The 22,767-nt window shown below is 37.3% G+C and overlaps 1 protein-coding gene across 1 annotated transcript in view; it reads left to right on the plus strand.

The window, feature by feature from the left end:
• The window catches only part of DPP10 (dipeptidyl peptidase like 10), a 648,823-nt gene that overhangs the window by 129,257 nt on the left and 496,799 nt on the right, over nucleotides 1-22,767 (plus strand). Inside the window, exon 2 of the mRNA XM_033860253.2 lies at nucleotides 12,448-12,562. Within this exon, the coding sequence (XP_033716144.1) occupies nucleotides 12,448-12,562 (115 nt within the window). The remainder of the gene's footprint in view (nucleotides 1-12,447; nucleotides 12,563-22,767) is intronic.

The raw sequence follows: 22,767 nt of genomic DNA on the forward strand, positions 1-22,767 counted from the left end.
ACTTGATCATGGTGTATGATCATTTTAATGTGCTGTTGGATTCTGTTTGCTAGGACTTTGTTAAGGATTTTTTGCTTTTAAAATGTTTTCTTTGTATTTAATTTTTGATAGCTTTATTAATATGTGTCTTGGCATCTTTCTCCTTGGATTTATCCTGTATGGGACTCTCTGTGCTTCCTGGACTTGATTAACTATTCCTTTCCCATATTAAGGAAGTTTTCAACTATAATCTCTTCAAAAATTTTCTCAGTCCCTTTCTTTTTCTCTTCTTCTTCTGGGACCCCTAAAATTCGAATGTTGGTGTGTTTAATGTTGTCCCAGAGGTCTCTGAGCCTGTCCTCAGTTCTTTTCCTTCTTTTTTCTTTATTCTGCTCTGCAGTAGTTATTTCCACTATTTTATCTTCCAGGTCACTTATCCGTTCTTCTGCCTCAGTTATTCTGTTATTGATCCCTTCCAGAGTATTTTTAATTTCATTTATTGTGTTGTTCATCATTGCTTGTTTCCTCTTTAGTTCTTCTAGGTCCTTGTTAAATGTTTCTTGCTTTTTCTCTATTCTATTTCCAAGATTTTGGATCATCTTTACTATCATTATTCTGAATTCTTTTTCAGCTAGATTGCCTATTTCCTCTTCATTTGTTAGGCTTGGTGGGTTTTTACCTTACTTCTTCATCTGCTGTGTGTTTTTCTGTCTTCTCATTTTGCTTATCTTACTGTGTTTGGGGTATCCTTTTTGCAGCCTGCAGGTTCATAGTTCCTGTTGTTTTTGGTGTCTGTCCCCAGTGGCTAAAGTTGGTTCAGTGGGTTGTGTAGGCTTCCTGGTGGAGCGGACTAGTGCCTGTGTTCTGGTGGATGAGGCTGGATCTTGTCTTTCTGGTGGGCAGGTCCACGTCTGGTGGTGTGTTTTGGGGTGTCTGTGGCCTTATTATGATTTTAGGCAGCCTCTCTGCTAATGGGTGGGGTTGTGTTCCTGTCCTGCTAGTTGTTTGGCATAGGGTGTCCAGCATTGTAGCTTGCTGGTCGTTGAGTGAAGGTGGGTCTTGGTGTTGAGATGGAGATCTCTCGGAGATTTTCGCTTTTTGATATTACATGGAGCTGGGAAGTCTCTTGTGGACCAGTGTCCTGAAGTTGGTCTCCCACCTCAGAGGCACAGCACTGATTCCTGGCTGGAGCACCAAGAGCCTTTCATCCACACGGCTCACAATAAAAGGGAGAAAAAGTAGAAAGAAAGAAAGAGGGTAAAATAAAATAAAATAAAGTAAGATAAAATAAAATAAAGTTATTAAAATAAAAAATAATTATTAAGAAAAAAACTTTTTAAAAAGAAAAAAAAAAAGCAACAGACGGATAGAGCCCTAGGACAAATGGTGAAAGCAAAGCTATACAGACAAAATCTCACACAGAAGCATACACATACATACTCACAAAAAGAGGAAAAGGGGAAAAAATAATCTATCTTGCTCCCAAAGTCCACCTCCTCAATTTGGGATGATTCCTTGTCTGTTCAGGTATTCCACACATGCAGGGTACATCAAGTTGATTATGGAGATTTAATCTGCTGCCCCTGAGGCTGCTGGGAGAAATTTCTTTCTCTTCTTTGTTCTCACAGCTCCCGGGGTTCAGCTTTGGATTTGGCCCCGCCTCTGCGTGTAGGTCGCTGGAGGGCGTCTGTTCTTCGCTCAGACAGGATGGGGTTAAAGATGCCGCTGATTCAGGGGCTGTGGCTCACTAAGGCGGGGCGGGGCGGGGCGGGGCGGGGCGGGGGGGCGGGGCACGGAGTGCGGGGCGGGCCTGCGGCAGCAGAGGCCGGCGTGACGTTGCACCAGTCTGAGGCGCGCTGTGCGTTCTCCCGGGGAAGTTGTCACTCGATCCTGGGACCCTGGCAGTGGCGGGCTGCACAGGCTCCCCGGAAGGGAGGTGTGGAGAGTGACCTGTGCTCGCTCACAGGTTTCTTGGTGGCGGCGGCAGCAGCCTTAGCGTCCCATGCCCGTCTCTGGGGTCTGAGCTGATAGCCGCGGCTCGCGCCCGTCTCTGGAGCTCCTTTAAGCAGCGCTCGGAATCCCCTCTCCTCGCACATCAGGAAACAAAGGAGCAAGAAAAAGTCTCTTGCCTCTTCGGCAGCTCCAGACTTTTTCCTGGACTCCCTCCCGGCTAGCTTTGGCGCACTAACCCCTTCAGGCTGTGTTCACGCCGCCAACCCCAGTCCTCTCCCTGCGTCTGACCGAAACCCGAGCCTCAGCTCCCAGCCCCGCCCGCCCCGGCGGGTGAGCAGACAAGCCTCTCAGACTGGTGAGTGCTGGTCAGCACCGATGCTCTGTGTGGGAATCTCTCCGCTTTTCCCGCCGCATCCCTGTTGCTGCGCTGTCCTCCTTGCCTTTGAAGCTCCCCCTTCCGCCACCCACAGTCTCCACCCGCGAAGGGCCTCCTAGTGTGTGGAAACTTCCTCCTTCACAGCTCCCTCCCACTGGTGCCGTCCCGTCCCTCTTATTTGGTCTCTGTTTTTCCTTTTGCCCTACCCAGGTACGTGGGGAGTTTCTTGTCTTTTGGGAGGTCTGAGGTCTTCTGCCAGCGTTCAGTAGGTGTTCTGTAGGAGTTGTTCCACGTGTAGATGTATTTCTGATGTACCTGTGGCGAGGAATGTGATATCCGCGTCTTACTCTTCCGCCATCCTCCCGGTCCCTCCATTTTAAACATTTAACATATAAAACTGATTAAAATGTTTTGAGTGATATAAAATGAGATTAAATGCTATCCCTAGAAATAGTGTTCACGTTGAGAAAAAGGGTGGGCCCGAGCCTAGCCTGGGGGAACTCCATAGTTTAGAGGTAAGCCTAAGAAGAAACCAGTAAAGAAAATGGAGAAGTGGCTAGCAATGCCGGATAAAAAACAGGAGAGTGTGGTGTCACAGGAAAGACTTTCCTGGGAGGATATATTGGTTGATGGATTAGAATGCTGCTGAGAATTCCTGTAAAATAATGGAAAAATTGGCTCTTTGATTTGGCACCATAGAGACCATGAAATCACCTCATTGGAGTGTTGTGTGAAACCCCTGTTGGCGTTCTTACAGAAAGAAGGTATAATGAGAATTTGGGTTCAAAATATAAACAATTTGTCGATATGTGTGTAAATGGAATTTTTTTGAAATATAGTTTTGTTTATTAATATTTCCTTTCTTATTAATATTCCACAATTTTCATTAGCACAGATTTATATTAAATTTTAGTATCTGGCATCCATCATTATTTTTCTTTTTTCAAAGTTATTCTATCTACATATGATTATTTTTCCAGATGAATTTCAAGATAATTTTATCAGTTCAAGGAAAAAGAGTTCTGTTAGGATTTTTATTGGAATTACTTAAAATTTTTAGATTAATCTAGGAAATGACCATTTTTTCCATATTGAATCATGCTTAACAGGAATGCAGTGATTCCCTATTTCCTTCAAGTGGTCTTAGAAATCCTCTGGTAAACTTTTGTGGTTTTCTTCTTTTGGACACTAAAACTTTCTAAAGTCACTTAATGTATCTGTTCCTATGATGAATGTTGCTATTATTTACATTTTTAAAATCGTGACAAAATATGCGTAAAATAAAAGTTACCATTTTAATAATTTTTAAGTGTACTCTCAGTGGTATTAAGTACAGTTATACTGCTGTGCAACTATCATCACCATCCATCTCCAGAACCTTTTTCATCTTCTCAAACTGAAACTCCATACTCATTAAACAGTAACTCCCCACAAAGAGATGGATACAAAAACTGGACTCTTTTTTTAGCTCCATCCTTCCTACTTTATGTAAATGATGTTATAAATTACATCTTTGTATTGTAGACCCATTAACACAGACTTATAATTAATTTTTATGTTTTTGTTTCTTAAATTCTGTAGAATAGTAAAATGTGGAGTTAGGAGCCAAAATTAAAGTAATGCTAATTTTTGTATTTGTCCTCATATTTATCCTTATGGAATACTTTGCATTTTATTATGACTTCAGGTTATATCTAGCAATCTTTTCATTTCAACTTGAAGGACTCCCTTTAGCATTTCTTGTAGGTCAAGTGTAGGGGCAATGAGGTGTTTTATTTTTATTTCACTGGGGATGTCTTAATTTCTCCCTCATTTTCAAAGAACATTATTGCTGAACATAGACTTTTTTGGTTGACAGTTCTTTCTTTCAGTACCTTAAATATATTGTCCCACTGCTTCTGGCCTGCAAAGTTTCTGCTGAGAAATCCATTGCTAATCGTATTGCAGATACTTGTAGGTGATGAGTCACTTTTCTTTCAAGATTCTCTTTTTTATCTTTGACTTTTAATATATTTATTAAAATATGTCTCAGTGTGGATCTGTTTGGGTTTATCTTACTTGGGGTTCATCTTCCTTGGAGTTCACTGAGCTTTTGGTGCTTTCATATAACCGTATCTTTCTTCAGATTTGAAGTTTCCATCATTATTTCTTCAAATAAACTCTCGTACCCTTTCTCTCTCTTTTTCTTCTCCTTCTGAGATTCTCATGATATGTACATTGCTCTGTTTGGTGCTACCCAATAAGTCCCATAGGTTCTGTTTACTTTCTTTATTCTTTTTTTCCCTTTTGCTCCTCAAACTTGATAATTTCAAAGGACATGTGTTCAGTTCACTGATTCTTTTTTCTACTGTTTGAGTCTGCTGTTAGGTTTTTAAATTCAGTTATTGTATTTTCCCACTCCAGAAATTCTGTGTGTGTTTTTTTTTCAATAATTTCTGTATTTTGGTCGATCATCTTTTGTTCATATATCATTTTCCTGATTTTCTTTAATTCTTTGTCCATGTTTTCCTTTTGCTCTTAGAGCATATTTCTGATAGCTGTTTTAAAGTCTCTAGTAGTCCAGAACCTTTGTTACTTTACAGTTAGTTTCTAGAGATATATTTTGTTCTCTGACTGGACCATGTTTCCCTGTTGCTTTGTAAACTTGTGATCTTTTGTTGAAAATAGGGCATTTGAAAAAATAGCCACTTCTTCCAGTTTTTGGAGACTGGCTCTGTTCACAGAAAGATGTTCTCTAATCAGTCCAGCAGGAAGCCTCAAGATATTCTCAGGATTTTTGCATTTGTCTTCCCTTGGCCTGTGTGTACGTGTTCCCCCCTCCCTTACCCCCAGTTCCCCTGTATACGTGGCTGTTTTAAAATGTCCTGATTTCTTTAAGAGTATCACCCTGCTATTTCTTAAGGTTTTAAGTGTTCCACTGTGTTTCTAAGCAGGTAATCTCTGTCCTCAAATTCTGCTTGTTTACAGTTCAGCAGTTTTCATGCACCATGGAAGACTCCAGTTTTCCATGCCTTCTAACCTGAGATCTAAACTATGCTGCTATTTCTGTCAGGCAAGACAGAAACCTGTTCCTCAGGTAGCCCACTGATAGGCCAGAACATGCAAACAAGTTCCACTCATTTTTTCCATCTGAAGGAAGGAACTGGGAATTGAGTCACTTCCTTCTGAGCATGCTAAACTGTGCCAGGGAGGGAATGAGGGTATTCACACATGCCATGAAATCTCCTGCCTTTTTAAGTGTGACTTTTTCTTGATTGGGCATTTGCTTGGTTGCTGCATATCCTTCACTGGTTTTTGGAGCTCCCGTAATGCTATTTTAATCACTCTATAGTTGTTTACTTGATGTTTCCATGAGGGAATGAGGACCTGGAACATCCTCGTCTGCCATCTTGCTGATATCAGATCTGTTTGTTTGCTTTTTTAATTGTTTCTTTTACAGTTTTAGTTGTGGTTTTGAAGCCTAAACAGGTTCAGAATCATAGATGATCAGCCAAACCTCTAAATCATGATAATAGAAATGTGAAACTACTACTGAAAAATACATTGATGATAGCCGTCATCTTTGTTTTGTCTCTAATTTGATGGTGATCCATCTAGGAGTGTGTCACAAACAAATATAATTATCAGAGAATTATAAATGACAGATTACAACTGAGACAATTGCTAGTTCTTTTATAAACAAATTAATGTTGAACAGATAAAACTAAATCAGAACTTTTTTAAAAAAAGAATAGAGCAAATCTCAATAAAAGACTCTTGTCTTGCATTTCTAATAAGCTCCCAGGTGATGTTGATGCTGCTGTCTATAGTTCATACTATGAGTAGCACTTATTCAGCACTGCCTCATGTACACTGATAACACAAAACTATAATAGATGTAATTTTGAAAAAATGTATAACTTTCTGTATGAAATGTGATTATTTACCAAACTATGCACTTTATTTAGCATAGAGTTTTCTAACTGGAGAAGCATGATAAATGAGGAACTTGTGAATGTCCACAGTATAATGGGCAATTTTAAGAAGCAGTAGGTATTACAAGTATTAAACTGAAAATTAAATATGAAAAACAATCTCTATGATTATATTTTCTTTACTGATATCAGTAAATGTTGTAAGGAACTATGACTATATCTCCTAGTGGTAGAAATATCTCACAATATTTAATTATTATTTATATTGAGCTCCTGCATTGAATTCATTAACATTTTATTTAGTACTTTTGCATCTATTTCTTTATTTAAATTGAGCTTAATTTTTTTTTTTTATGTGCTTTCTATTTCAGACAATCAAGACAAGGTAAACATTAAAATTTTGGAAATTTCCTTCTTTCAATACACTCTAAAATGTTTCAAATGGCACAGGAATTATTTGTGTTTTAGAGGCAAAATCTGTGACCTTGTAATTTTGTGGAGCTATATAAAAAATTGTCTCAATTTCTTTTACATTTACTGGTCTATTCCAGGTTGTAAATATTGTCAATTATTATTTTTGCTAGAAAGAAAAAAAATGCACACTTTGTTCCATTTTCCAATACCTAAGTGTGTATTTTTATACACACTTTACACCTATTTAAAAAAGAAAAAAAATCCTCTGATTCCTTTTTGTCTTTCCAGATTTTGTATATGTAATTCTATAATCCCACCACATCTAGTACCTTATTTATTAGGAAATGCTGTATGAATGCTTAAAGAAAAAAAATTATATCAGTACAAGGAAGTTAATAACTTCTCCCCTCATTTCCCATAGAAAAATTCTGTGATTTGCTGGGTTACCTTTATTTATATAACTTCGTACTATACTGGTGGTAAGCAAAATCTTCATTAGTGTTTATACTCACTGAGGACAGTTCTATTTTAACTTGTATCCCCAGTTGCATGTAGTGTAATGTTCTATATTCTAAAAGACTCCAGTGCATTTTGTTAAACAGAATGATTTAAAGAGAATTGGCCAACTGCTGAATACCCATATCTCAAGGTCTTTCAAGTCAGAGCTGGCTAAACGTTTCTAAGAATGATGTAAAAGGATTTTTTTAAATCAATTTTTTAATCACTATTTTACAGAGGACTTTAAAAGTCTTAATGTAATGCTATGCTTTTCTAATATCATGAAACAATATACAACATTTAAAAGTACCTTAAGTTCCTTTAAGATATTTTCCAATTATTAAGTGTAAATGCTTTGGACTATTTTTTGACCTATTCACAGTTGAGACTTCACAGTTGTGAATGTGAACGCCATGTGATGAAAAAATCTATTTTTATTAAAACACACCCTCATCCAATCTACAGACATAATTTCAATACCTTGATGATTTTTCCTCCTTGTATCTTCCTGTATATGTTATTACTTTTTGATACAATTTTAATATGGAGGGATCATATTTCTTTTCATGATGTATATGGCAGATGAACATGGAGTTTTTTAAGGGGAACTACAAGTGGAATATATATTTATATTTATTATATACATTTATATTCTTTTTCTTATTTTTAAGAAAATTGAATTTGTTGGTTCGGCTTTTTTCCTTATTTTGCCCAAGGAAGTGATATATAAATCTTGGATGTTTTCTGCTTATGATTTCTAGAATTTTTTTCCTTTGTATTTGAACAAATTAAAAATGCATTTGGATTTAGATAAACTATGTGTGCCGAGAACATCCGTCTTATAAACTAAACTGTTCTCTAAAGGGTGATGAGTAATTTGATTGGCAGTGAACACAACATAAATAACTAGGTTACAGATTGAGCTTAGTTTGGCCTGCAGCACCAAAACATCTCTAGACAATCACAACACTGAACTTCAGCTGCAGTTGGACACAAGTGTTTTAACCTATGCATCTCTCCACTGGAGGACTGACTTTAAAAACAACTGTATATATGGATTCTTAAACATTTGTTCTTATACCTTCAAACCTTTCCAGGGGATTTAATATCCCAACATTGACTCTGTGCTGCCTCCAAAGCATTCAGACGATGACATTGCAAGGTCAGGCTGCTGCCCAGCACAAACCTGTCCTGTGGGCCTGGCGTGTATGTTTTCAGGTGTTGGCTAGGAGGAAGTCATTGCAAAGCAGAGCCAATTAGACCCACTTCCAGCAACAATAGAAATTACTGAGGTTGTCGAAGAAGAAGATAAACTGAAGAATGGCAACTGTATTTTGGGATCCAAGCATCAGATAAATGAAGCTAAAAATAATTGCAATCAAATTTATCTATAGCAAGTAGTTCCTTCTTTTAAAATTACTATTGATGTGTATTTAACTAATGACACTGTAGCTCTATACCATTTCAGGTACCATTTATACCACTTAATTAACTGGGCAACTGTTTTCTAAGCACCTATTAAGAGGACTAGAATTTGTTCAGTGGTCTAAGGAATATAAAGTTATCTAAGATGTGCTCCTTACCTTAAGGAGATAACTTTGACAGGGATATGATGGCTGTTTATACATGGCTTTAAGCATTACCATCACCACCATCGTCATCATTATCATCAGAACTGCTATCATTCATTTATTCATTTGTTTATTATGTATAGTATACCTAGTATGTGCCAAAGACTGTTCAAAATGCTAGAGATATAGCAGAGAACAAGATGACCTAGGTTACTGACATCACAAAGCTTCTATTCTGGAGAGCTGAGACTGATAAAATGAACATTTAAACAACTTAATTTATATTATTGTAGATATATGATTTACTATGACATAATATACTCAAAAATGATAATGATATGAAGAAAAATAAAGCTAATTGAAGAAATAGGAGTGGATATAGAATGTTATTTTGTAGAGGGTGGCCAGGCAAGGCTTCTCAAAGGAAGGAACATTTGAGACTGAGACCTGAAACGATGAGAGAGAAAGAGTGACATGTGCAAGTGTACTGAGGAAGCACATTCCAAGCAGTTCACTTAGTGTGAACTGTCTTATTGTATATTTAAGTGAGAGCTTTGTTTGAATAATTTGTTTTAACCCTTGTTACATTTAAAAATAATTATTGTTATTATTCCAGTTGTTCAGCTAAAAAAGAAGCCTGAGGCTTAGGAAATTGTAGAGGCATGTTGTTTGCAATCTCATAGCTGTTAAGTAGCAGAGTTGGTCTCAAACCTATTGGTACAATGCATTTTAGGCATTTTTTTTTTTCAGAAGGAAAATTATATCTGGCTTGCATAATTGGGGGAAGCTTTCAAGAGAAGAGACATTTGAGCAAGATGTTGAATGATTGACAATGTCTGTACTTGGATGCATATGAAAGGAATTGGAGAAAAAAACTGGGAGTGGAATGGTTGGGTGAAGTTTGAAGCATCTGAGGCATATGTTGGAAATGGTAATCAGAGCAGTATAGGGTTCTTCCTCAAAAAAAAAAAGATCAAGTTGGATGAAAAGACTGGAGCTTGGCTATAGACCATTGTTATTCTAGACTCACACATTTGCACTTAATTCGTTAGATAATGTAGAGACATTAAAGGACTTTGTGAATAAAGTGATGTAAGTGAAACCGTGCTTTAGAAATATTATAATGGTAATGGAATTTAAGATGGTTGGAAAGGAGGGAATTATAGTAAGAGTTCATTAAGTCTGCAGTTCCTAAAACAGGGACTTGTAGATGCTTTTGATATTGATGGGTCATTTTTAGAGGAGCCAGACATTCTTATGTGCATCACTTTATGAACAGAAAAGTATTTTGTACTCAAACATGTTTTACCATTTTTAAAAATGGTATATTTTTTCTAGTCTGCCATTCCTGGGAAAATATGAGTTTATTTGAAAGCATTACAGACTTCAGAAGAGCTTTTATAAAATTGTGAATTTTCTCAGATAAAAGGTATTAAAGTGCAACTATTATTATGTAGGGGTTCAAATCATTCCTTGATTCTTTGGCTTATTGATTGATTCGAGAAATATCTCCTTTTAGAATAGCATATTATAGTGTGTGAGTGTGGTTTCTGAAGCTAGACTTTTATGGATTGGACCTTGAGATATCCCACTTATTAGCAGTAAGTGGTTTGTTATTTATCTCTGTAAATCCCATGTTTCTCATCTGCAGATTTGTCAAAATAATAGTAATCTCACCTAATTCTCATGAGGATTTTGTGAGATTGTGAATATAAAGTACTCAGTACAATACGAGACACATAATAAGGTATCTATTATTGCTTTTAGACAGTGCTTGGTAGGCATTGCATAGTTACATATTCAAAAACTGAAAAACACACTCTGAACACATTTGTCTAATAATTTGCCTTGCGTTCCAGTGACAGTGAATCAAGATCAGAGTCAGTAGATTTAAAATTATCATTTCCCCTTGATTCCTTTACTGGACTGAGAAGTCAGTTATAATTGCTTACAATTATTCTTTTTCCTTTTTCTTCCCTCCCTTTGAGTTAATAAATATGAAAGTGTTTATGATTCTTGGTCCAGATACTCACTTCCTATTGTTTGTTGCCCTTCTTTCATTATCTCTTAGTTCTTGAGATGAGTGTCTCACAACTTTTTGCCCAGCATAGGCATCTACGTGTAGCATTGCCTCTCTAATCTATCGTTCTGGCTTCTGAGTAGTCTTAAATAGAGCCTTAATATGGAGCATAACTGGTCATCACACCACACAGATTCTGACAAAGAAATTGCCCAGGGAACCTGCAGTCACGTTGCATTCCAGAAAAGGGTTTATGGTCTTAAGACAACTATTGCTTTTCTTGATGTTGTTACTGAAACATTGATGATTTGCTAATCTACTGTTTCGATTTATGTGGACTAAGTTTATGAATGGAAATTCTAACCAAAATTCAGAAGGGATAGAGGTATTGGACGATAAGCATTAATAAGCATGAACATGAGGTATGGAGTGAGCCATTTTAGAAAAAAGATTGGAATTGATTTCTGCCGAATTTGGTTCATCAGAGTGTAAAACCTAAAGCTACTGATCTGAGAAGGGGAAAAACAAACAGTAACAAAATACCTCGTATGCATGGTTTCTTCTTGCATTTATTTAGGACCTAGTTCTTTAAGTCCAAAGAGTTTATCGCAGAACTGAATGCCACTATCCCTATATGAAAATTGGCTTCAGTGCTTTAAACTGTGAGTCACAATAAGCCATTTATAGCTTATCAGACGTTTGCTATTTTACTTATCTTTGTTTAAAGGAAGCCTGTGGCTTCTTGGGTGATTTGTGCAAATACAGTGAACTGGAAACCTTTACATTTTGTTTCATTTGTCCCCAAATCATTTGACTATTTCTGAATAAAGAAGGCTCTATTAGGACTGGAGGAAAAGAGGCTGGGGATTGGGACAGGAAGAAAGAAACAAGAAGCTTAGTGTTTTATAAACTTTATTATAAAGAAAATCTGGCATTTATTTCAAACTAGTGTGGTCTGTGCTTTACTTTGGTGAATGATGCTCATATATTTCTAGTCAGTAGAATAGAACACAGATCATTTGAAAAATGAAAAGCTTTACTATATGTATTGTAAGAAATGCTCAAGTTTATCCTACCCCATCAGACATACCTCCTTGCCAATATCATGCATGCTGCCCAGGGAGAGGATGTCGTAAACCATTGATATAGAAGCGCTCATTTAATTTAGTTACTACATCCTGTTGATATTTATGAGTGGTAGGGGAACTGTTTAAAATAAGGACCTTTTGAGTTGACAAATGTGCACTGCTCTGCAGTGAGGGGGCATTTTGAATAATTTTCCCATCACTAGTCTCTTTTCCCCTTACCAGTTAGAAAAGTAGTCTATAGTGCTTCAGGAATATTAATATTTAAATCTTTATTGTAGGTTCCATTGTAGCAAGAAAAAATGTAAATGGGCACACTTTATTTACATAATTATTTTGCAGAGTATTTTGGCTATCATCCTAGTGTTTATATTCAATGTATTTTAATGCCATCCACATTTTAGACAACAGGCATAAACCTTTGCTGCTTTATCTGTTGGAGAAATAAGATTGCCCCCCAAAAGATAGCCATTTATAATATATGCACCTTTGAATAATTAAATGAGCTACCAAAGAGGAAGAGGATTCTAATCAGCTTTCAATGTGATTCTTCCATGCACTGAATCATTCCTTTATGAGTACATTTCTCTTGGAGCATGTATAATTATGAAACTTCTTTTTTTTTCTATCTCGGTAGGAACTGGGAAGTAACAACCCTCCACAGAGAAACTGGAAGGGAATTGCTATTGCCCTGCTGGTGATTTTAGTTGTATGCTCACTCATCACTATGTCAGTCATCCTCTTAACCCCAGGTAATCTGTCTTTATTACTCTCTTATGATGGTATTGTGGATGATAATTTCACATTCAAATGCCTTAATAGGGTAGTCACATGTGGTATCTTAGAACACATTAGCATTGGTTGGAATAAAAAAATGAATAACCAGACATTTCGCAAATGGCACAGTCATTTTGTGGTTTAAATACCATGCAAGATATTTGGGGGAAGCTGAAATGTAAAATATATATATTGAGAATGCCAAGGAAATCTTTGGTCTCCAGTGCTGTTTAGAGACTTGTTATGTTTGTCAATTTAATAAATGCGGAACACATTTGACTTTTATTGTGGGTGGAGGTGAGGGAGTGGAGTCTGGAAGTTTCCATATATAGGAGACAGCCCAACTATAATGACAGTGGTAAGGGAGGATTTGACAGACAAAGAGGATTAGATCAAAAGAAAATGAGCTAAGCCTCTAAATAAGACACTTCCACTTTCTCTCGTCTTTCTCTGTAGTTTATACATTCCCAGTTTCTCTCTGTCTAAAGACCCTCTCCAGTTTGCTCTTGCACTACTCTTTAAATTGTGTCCTTTATGTTAAATAGTTGAAAACTACTATATAACTTATCAGTAGGTTTACTTGTTCTCTGGGGTTTATTTCAGTACTCAGAAGTTTTACTACTCTTTGGTAGGTGATAACACAGAAGGCAGAGAAAGGCTGCTCACATTTTAAACTCCCAAACTGCCTTCCAGGAACAAAAAAGTTTGTCATGCTAGTACAACCCACCCAACTAGCTTGCTCAAAAACTGATCACCATATATGGCGGTGAAAAAAATGGTCGTTTCTGTGATAGGATTGAGCTAGTCCCCAGATCAACTCATATGCCCGTTGTTAAAGGCTATAAATTTATAACTTCAGTTCCTGCCCCAGTTTTGTTATTTACAAGCCCCTTAAACATGCTGAATTTATTTCCTCATGTACAACATTTGATTAACAAAAGCTCTCTTTCACAGAGTCATTCAGTCAATTAATTATGGTGGCTAATTATACAAATCGCAGTATCAGGTGTTCCAATATGGTACTTTGTGACATATACCATCTTGGTAAAAACGTTGGCTTTGAAATGTATAGATTCCCAAAAATATAGTTTGTAGTTGTTATTTCACATATGAAGAGATTGAGAAAGAAATTAAGGGAGTCAGGAGAGAGGAAACCGAAGAGGAGACTTTAAAAAAAAAAAAAAAGAAAGAAAAAATTTCTCTTATAAGAGGTGGCTTATCCATCATTCTCTCAGGAACTGTCTCTTAACAGCGTCATTTGCACATCTGCAGTACAGTGTAATTGAGCAATGTGATGGCTGTGAGTTGCTGCCGATTGCCAAGAATCTTTGTTAAAGGAAGATGAGCTTATGTTCAGCATAGTGTTTCACTTAAACGTAGGAATTTTGGCATAATTCTTAAAAAAATGAATGACATGGCTTCACTGCTTCTATTGATGAGTATCAGCCAGATGGAAGAAATTAGTATCATAGAATACCTATGTGTTTCTCTTGAACTTTCTTCCATCTGGTTCTAGTATCCTTGTCCCAGTGATTCAGTTTCTCAGGTTTTCTTGTTAACTCTCTGAGGCCATAGTGATACCTTGGTGTCTTTGGGAGTTTGGTATAACAAAGATCTTGGTCACTTTGTAAATTAAACCACCTCTACCCAACCCTTACCAAGTTGCCCCAGTAATAAAAACACAGGATAGTTGCATTCATTTTGTCATGCACTTATTCATTTATTAAAAGAAGGGTTTAAGCAAGATACACCTTGGTTTGAGTTATGGCTCTCACGGAACTAGTTTTGTGAAGCTGGCTAATAATTTCACCTTGTCTTCACTCATCTGTATTATGGACGCAACTCATAGTGCCAACTTTACAGTGTTGTTACCGACCCGGGTTCTTGGCCTCTTTAATCAATAGAAATTGATAAGAGGCCAGACAAGAAATTCAGGCAAGGCTTTATTGGGGCCCCTGCTGTATCAGGGGGGAGCAAGAACAAACAACAGGTTTCCTTGCTCGCTCCCTGAGGGGGGGCGAGCTGGATCCTTATGTGGGGTGAGGGTAGGGGTGTGTCCAGGGGTCAGGCTGGAGGGGGGGCCTTAGGTGGTTTGCCTACCCCTTTGGTGGTGTTGTGTGCAGGAGGCATGCACAGTACCCTCCTTTTGCTCCTGGCTCTTCAGAAGTGACAGTTGGGATTTTTTTGGTATTTTTGTATCTTGTTGTCCATAATTTGCCCCAACTGGGAATGCACGCAGTTATTTTTAGTCCTTTATAGTTTCTTTGTATTTTCTTGCTCAGGAAGACGTCTGTCCAGGTGCAAGCGCTGCAGCAAAGTGTCCCAGGTCCCAGCCTGTCTCAGTGTTACTGTGAAGGATAAATGAGATAATAAAATTGAGGTGTTTAGTACAGTCTGTAGAACTGCTGCTGGCATTCCTCTTATTATTTTTATTATTAAGTACTTATTGACCACCAGACACAATGCCAAACACTGTTGCATGAGGGAGATTTCTAAGAAAAAGTATAAAGTCTTTCAGGAATATAGATCTTCTGTGATTTCAATTTTAAATTATGGCAGATGGAAAAATACTAAATATTTAATCTGGCATCAGTCTTTCAGTGGTCTGTTCATTCATTTATTCATACATCAATAGATAATTATGGAGTACAACTTTCTAGGTACTATCATAGTTGGCCTCACTATCTCCTGCTTTATATCTATCACTTCCAATCTCCTTCTTCCCCAGCTACACAAGCACACAACAACCACATATCCCAACCCAAAGAGTTAATTTCATATGAAAGTAATCACACACAAATGGAAGTGCAATTATTATTTAGATTTATAATTTAGTGCTTGTTTTACATACCACATGTTCATATGTCTTTAGATTTCACTGTTATTTTTGGCAGGGATGTTATGAAATGAAAAATAAAAGTCAGTGTGCTGGAGTGGAAAAAGTATTGTTACAGAAAACAAACAACTTGTGTTCTACACTCTCTGTTTGTAAACTCAGCGTCACCAGGGGTTGGAAGATGATATAAATTGATGAAGTGGACATAGGTAATGATGCTGGTTTAGGAATTTGCTTGAGTTATGAACGAGCAAATACCAGCCTGGTGGGGCCTCCATGGTGGGCTCAAACCAAACAGCAGAGTAAAATATAAGCTCAGAAGACTTACAGTTTGTGGCCTGAGTCCTAAGCCTAGAAGTACTCTTAGAAGTTATCTAGTCTTGCCTCCCTCGTTAGACAGGAAAAAAAAAAAAATAGAACTGAGTTTGTTTAACCTCTGGTTCTGAGGGCTAGCATGTGCATCGAGACCATTAGTGTGGCCTTTTGATTTAGCACATGTGTGCCTGTCTGTGGTCAGACTCTGGTGCTCTGATTACACGGAGCCTTCCTCTTCTTACCCTCAGCAGTGCTAGAATAGACCCGCAAGGGAAAACCCTTGCGGGTCCCTCCAGCTGAGGGAATAACATGCAACAACCCCCTCTAATCTTTCCTTTGTTCACAAGTATGTCTCCAAGGCCCAGCTTTCTAGGTAAAGCCAGTCAGACGGATGGAAACTTTCAGCCAGGAAGGGGAATCCATGACAGGAAGGGAAACTTCTGATTCTGAAATTACTCAGCAAGATACTTGACCTTTTAGGATAAAGAGCTGACTCTAGAACAATCCTTCCAGTAAGTGTTGGGGTCAGAAATTCAACACCTTTATAGCTACAGTAAGTCCCCTACATACGGACCTTCAAGTTGCAAACTTTCAAAGATTCGAATATGCATGCATTCACATGTCTAATCACGTAAGTTAGTTCACGTGTCGGGCGTACATTGCCATGTGCAGCTTGCCCTCTGTCTCCTACTGCTGATGACCCTTCAGCTCTACCATCTCCCACCTCCTCTCCCTCCTCCTGTCAGTAACTCTTCTTGCCTGTTCACGCGATGCCAGCCCCTGGATGCCAGCTGTTGTACTGTACTACTGTACTTTTCAAGGTACTGTACTGTAAGATTAAAAATGTTTTCTTTATTTTTTGTGTTTGTTTTTTATGTATTATTAGTGTGAAAAGTATTATAAACCTATTACATTATAGTACTACATAGCCGATTTGTTTAGTTGGGTACCTGGGCTAACTTTGTTGGACTTACGAACAAATTGGACTTATGAATGCGCTCTTGGGACGAAACTCGTTTGTATGTAGGGGATTTACAGTATACGACCTCGGATAAATCACTTACCTCCTTTGACCCCAAGTGTTTTGTTGAAGAAAAGGGCATCTTTGGTTTGCCAGAAACTGAAGTGATTTCTTGAAGTTCATTACAGCTCTGATATCTGTGACCTAATAAAACAACAACAGCAATAATGGTGGCTTGCTTAGTAACAAATATAGCAACAGACTAAATCTGGTGAGCTCTCTCACTAAGCCCCTTCTACCTTGAAAATATATTTAATTTTTTGGAGGAGGGTGGGTGACGGAGAAAGCATACAAGGAGTTATCTAGTCTAAGAAATGATTTAGGAACTGTTTTGCTCAAAATAGCATCACATTTTGCAGGTAAGTGCTAAGGAATGTAAGCCTATAACCAGAGAAACACATGTTCATTGTAATTTTGGTTTGATTGCAAATTTTATTACAGAAGTAATTTGACACAGGTGTCTTAATTTCCAAGGTTGTCAGCAACTTCCGTGCCTTGTGAAAAGAAGTCCTAATTATTTTTGAAGAGTAGGTTAACAATTCAAGTATTTCTTTAATAAGTAACTATTTCTGAAAGAAAATTTTCTTTTCAGATAAAAGGACACTTATTCGGATGTATTGATCCAGCCCACATATTTGTTGTTGTTGTTATTTGTATTTAAGTCATTTAAAGAAAAAAGTGTATCCACATTTATTTTCAGAACAGGTAACAATAAGATCAATAATTATACTCTACAGGGCTTCCCTGGTGGCGCAGTGGTTGAGAGTACGCCTGCCTATGCAGGGGACACGGGTTCGTGCCCCGGTCCGGGAATATCCCACATGCCACGGAGCGGCTGGGCCTGTGAGCCATGGCCACTGAGCCTGCGCATCCGGAGCCTGTGCTCCGCAACAGGAGAGGCCATAACAGTGAGAGGCCCGAGTACTGCAAAAAAAAAAATTATACTCTACAAATATATGGGTGTACATTCATGCTTAAAGCTCTGGAAACCAGTTTTAGGTAGCTATGCATTTACTCCGCAGTCTCATATTTATATTTAATATGCAGAATGACAGTGAACATGGTTAGGAAACATTTCACACAGAATACAGTTACCCATTTTGACTTGTTTGGAAAATAGAGAAGCGTATTTTATGAGTTAGAATGTATTTGGTAGAGGATATTCATCAAGCTCTTAAGTTTGATTGCCATGTTGAAATAACCACCTATGGACTGCGTATATTCCACCAGTACTTCAGCAGCACTGGCCTGTTGCCCTTTGATTAACGTCTGTAATCAGTCAGTGTCAAAACAAAGTCTTCAGGTAAATTTACTCTCATGGTTGACTAAAGACAACATTGTAAGGCACTGAAATTGTGTCTTCATCGTTAGCTCTAGCTCTTGCTTTTAGGCAATTTTTTATTCCTTTAGTGCCTTCTGTAGGTGAGCATTTGGGTTGATCGTCACAGTTTTATCAGAGTATAAAAGAAGTCAAGCACTCAGGTATAAGATACCAGAACTCTGCTTGATCTCAGTTAAACAATAATTTAATAAGGATTGTCCACTTCCACTATATAAATGTCTGTATTTTCCCTTAGAGATGTATCTCTAATAGTAAGACGTTTACAGTAGATTCAGATTCCATTTTGGAAAATAATTTACAGAGGTTGAGATTGCCACTGTGATGCTGATGATTAGTTAAATCTTTAATGTCAGATGAGGATTTGATCCATGAAGTTCGGCTCACGTGGTTCATTTGAGCCGAAATTTAGAACCAAGGAAATAGAGAGAACCTGAGAAATTTGTGCAATCCTATCCTGAAAAATAAACAAAACAAAAACTGAAAGTTAACATTTAAGGATGTGTGCCTTTCTTTGAAGAAATACCAATTTACAGATATTTTCCAAAGGGAGTGAACAATCATCTTATTTATTTCTCATAACACATAAATTTAAAGAAAGTAGAGTAGTTTTCTAGATAATACGTCTAAGGCCAGCAGAATTGGGATGACTTTAGGTACCTAGTTTGTGGACAGTGTACAGCAGATAGAGTGATTAAATTGACAGCAGATAGAGTGATTAAATTGACCTTTGTATCAGTCTGACTTGAATTCATCACTTTGCCTTGATATGTCCCTGCAAATATGACTTTGAGGCAAAGAATTCTCTCTTAACTATTGTCTTAGACACCAGATTTATTATTTATTTAACATCTTTATTGGAGTATAATTGCTTTACAATGTTGTGTTAGTTTCTGCTGTATAACAAAGTGAATCAGCTATAGGCATACGTATATCATCCCCATATACCCTCCCTCTTGTGTCTCCCTCCCAGCCTCCTTATCCCACCCCTCTAGGTGGTAGCAAAGCACCAAGCTGATCTCCCTGTGCTATGCAGCTGCTTCCCACTAGCTATCTAGTTTACATTCGGTAGTGTATATATGTCAGTGTTACTCTCTCACTTCGTCCCAGCTTACCTTTCCCCCTCTTCGTGTCCTCAAGTCCATTCTCAACGTCTGTGTCTTTATTCCTGTCCTGCCCCTAGGTTCATCAGAATCATTTTAAAAAAATTTTTTTTAGATTCCATATATATATGTTAGCATACAGTATTTGTTTTTCTCTTTCAGACTTACTTCACTCTGTATGACAGACTCTAGGTCCACCCACTTTAAGATAAATAACTCAATTTCATTTCTTTTTATGGCTGAGTAATATTCCACTGTATACATGTGCCACATCTTCTTTATCCATCCATCTCTCGATGGATACTTAGGTTGCTTCCATGTCCTGGCTGTTGTAAATAGAGCTGCAATGAACAATGTGGTACATGAGTCTTGTTGAATTATGGTTTTCTCAGGGTGTATGCCCAGTAGTGGGATTGCTGGGTCGTATGGTAGTTCTATTTTTAGTTTTTTAAGGAACCTCCATACTGTTCCCCATAGTGGCTGTATCAATTTACATTCCCACCAACAGTGCAAGAGGGTTCCCTTTTCTCCACACCCTCCCCAGGATTTATTGTTTGTAGATTTTTTGATGATGGCCATTCTGACCAGTGTGAGGTGATAACTCATTGTAGTTTAGGTTTGCATTTCTCTAACGATTAGTGATGTTGAGCATCCTTTCATGTGTTTGTTGGCAATCTGTATATCTTCTTTGGAGAAATGTCCATTTAGGTCTTCTGCCCATTTGTGGATTGGGTTGTTTGTTTTCTTGATATTGAGCTGCTTGTGTTGCTTGTATATTTTGGAGATTAATCCTTTATCGGTTGTTTTGTTTGCAAATAGTTTCTCCCATTCTGAGGGTTGTCTTTTCGTCTTCTGTATGGTTTCCTTTGCTGTGCAAAAGCTTTTAAGTTTCATTAGGTCCCATTTGTTTATTTTTGTTTTTATTTTCATTTCTCTAGGAGGTGGGTCCAAAAGGATCTTGCTGTGATTTATGTCATAGAGGGTTCTGCCTATGTTTTCCTCTAAGAGTTTTATAGTGTTTGGCCTTACATTTAGGTCTTTAATCCATTTTGAGTTTTTTTTGTGTATGGTGTTAGGAAGTGTTCTAATTACATTCTTTTTTTTTTTTTTCTAATTTCATTCATTTACATGTAGCTGTCCAGTTTTCCCAGCACCACTTATTGAAGAGGCTGTCTTTCCTCCATTGTATACTCTTGCCTCCTTTATCAAAGATAAGGTGACCATATGTGCATGGGTTTATATCTGGGCTTTCTATCCTGCTCCCTTGATCTGTTTTTTGCCAGTACCATACTGTCTTGTTTACTGTAGCTTTTTAGTATAGTCTGAAGTCCAGGAGCCTGATTGAGAAACAGCTCCGTTTCTCTTTCTCAAGATTGCTTTGGCTATTTGGGGTCTTTTCTGTTTCCATATAAATTGTGAACTTTTTTGTTCTAGTTCTGTGAAAAATGCCAGTGGTAGTTTGATAGGGATTGCATTGACTCTGTGATTGCTTTGGGTAGTAGAGTCATTTTCACAATGTTGATTCTTCCAATCCAAGAACATGGTATATCTCTCCATCTGTTTGTATCATCTTTAATTTCTTTCATCAGTGTCTTATAGTTTTCTGCATATAGGTCTTTTGTCTCCTTAGGTAGGTTTATTCCTAGGTATTTAATTCTTTTTGTTGCAGTGGTAAATAGGAGTGTTTCCTTAATTTCTCTTTCAGATTTTTCGTCATTAGTGTATAGGAATGCCAGAGATTTCTGTGCATTAATTTTGCATCCTGCTACTCTACCAAATTCATTGATTAGTTCTAGTAGTTTTCTGGTAGCATCTTTAGGATTTTCTATGTATAGTATCATGTCATTTGCAAACAGTGACAGCTTTACTTCTTCTTTTCCAATTTGGATTCCTTTTATTTCTTTTTCTTCTCTGATTGCTGTGGTTCCAAAACTATGTTGAATAATAGCAGTGAGAGTGGGAAACCTTGTCTTGTTCCTGATCTTAGAGGAAATGGTTTCACTTTTTCACCATTGAGAGTGATGTTGGCTGTGAGTTTGTCATGTATGGCCTTTATTATGTTGAGGTAAGTTCCCTCTATGCCTACTTTCTGGGGAGTTTTTATTATAAATGGATGTTGAATTTTGTTGAAAGCTTTCTCTGCATCTATTGAGATTATCATATGGTTTTTATACTTCAGTTTGTTAATATGGTGTATCACATTGATTGATTTGCATATATTGAAGAATCCTTGCATTCCTGGGATAAACCCCATTTGAACATGGTATATGATCCTTTTAATGTGCTGTTGGATTCTGTTTGCTAGTATTTTGTTGAGGATTTTTGCATCTGTGTTCATCAGAGATATTAGCCTGTATTTTCTTTTTCTGTGACATCTTTGTCTGGTTTTGGTATCAGGGTGATGGTGGCCTCGTAGAATGAGTTTGGGAGTGTTCCTTCCTCTGCTGTATTTTGGAAGTGTTTGAGAAGGACAGGTGTTACCTCTTCTCTAAATGTTTGATAGAATTCTTCTGTGAAGCCATCTGGTCCTGGGCTGTTGTTTGTTGTAAGATTTTAAATCACACTTTCAGTTTCAATGCTTGTGATTGGTTTGTTTATATTTTCTATTTCTTCCTGGTTCATTCATTGAAGGTTGTGCTTTTCTAAGAATTTGTCCATTTCTTCCAGGTTGTCCATTTTGTTGGCATATAGTTGCCTGTAGTAATCTCTATGATCCTTTTTTTTCTGCAGTGTCAGTTGTTACATCTCCTTTTTCAGTTCTAATTCTATAGATTTGAGTCTTCTCCCTTTTTTTCTTGATGAGTCTGGCTAATGTTTTATCAATTTTGTTTGTCTTCTCAAAGAATCAGCTTTTAATTTTATTGATCCTTGCTATCATTTCGTTCATTTCTTTTTCATTTATTTGTGATCTGATCTCTATGTTTTCTTTCCTTCTGCGAACTTTGGGAATTTTTTTGTTCTTCTTTCTCTAATTGCTTTAGGTGTTAACGTTGAGTTGTTTAGTTGAGATTTTTCTTGTTTCTTGATGTAGGATTGTATTGCTATAAACTTCCCTCTTAGAACTGCTTTTGGTGCATACCATAGGTTTGTTTCTAGGTATTTTTTGGTTTCCTCTTTGATTTCTTCAGTGATCTCTTGGTTATTTAGTAGTGTGTTTTTTAGCCTCCATGTGTTTGTAATTATAAATTTTTTTTCCTGTAATTGATATCTAGTCTCATAGCATTGTGGTTGGAAAAGACACTTGATATGATTTCAGTTTTGTTAAATTAACCAAGTCTTGATTTGTGACCAAAATATGGTCTATCCTGGGGAATGTTCTTTGAGCTCTTGAGAAGAAAGTGTATTCTGTAGTTTTTGGATGGAGTGTCCTATAAATATCAATTAAGTCCATCTTGTTTATTGTGTCACTTAAAGCTTCTGTTTGCTTATTTATTTTCATTTTGGATGATGTGTCCATTGGTGAAAGTGGGGTGTTAAAGTCCCCTACTGTGATTGTATTACTGTCGATTTCCCATTTTATGGCTGTTAGCATTTGCCTTATGTATTGAGGTACTCCTATGTTGGGT

This window comes from Tursiops truncatus, chromosome 7, assembly GCF_011762595.2.
Source record: "Tursiops truncatus isolate mTurTru1 chromosome 7, mTurTru1.mat.Y, whole genome shotgun sequence".
Lineage (NCBI taxonomy): Eukaryota > Metazoa > Chordata > Mammalia > Artiodactyla > Delphinidae > Tursiops > Tursiops truncatus.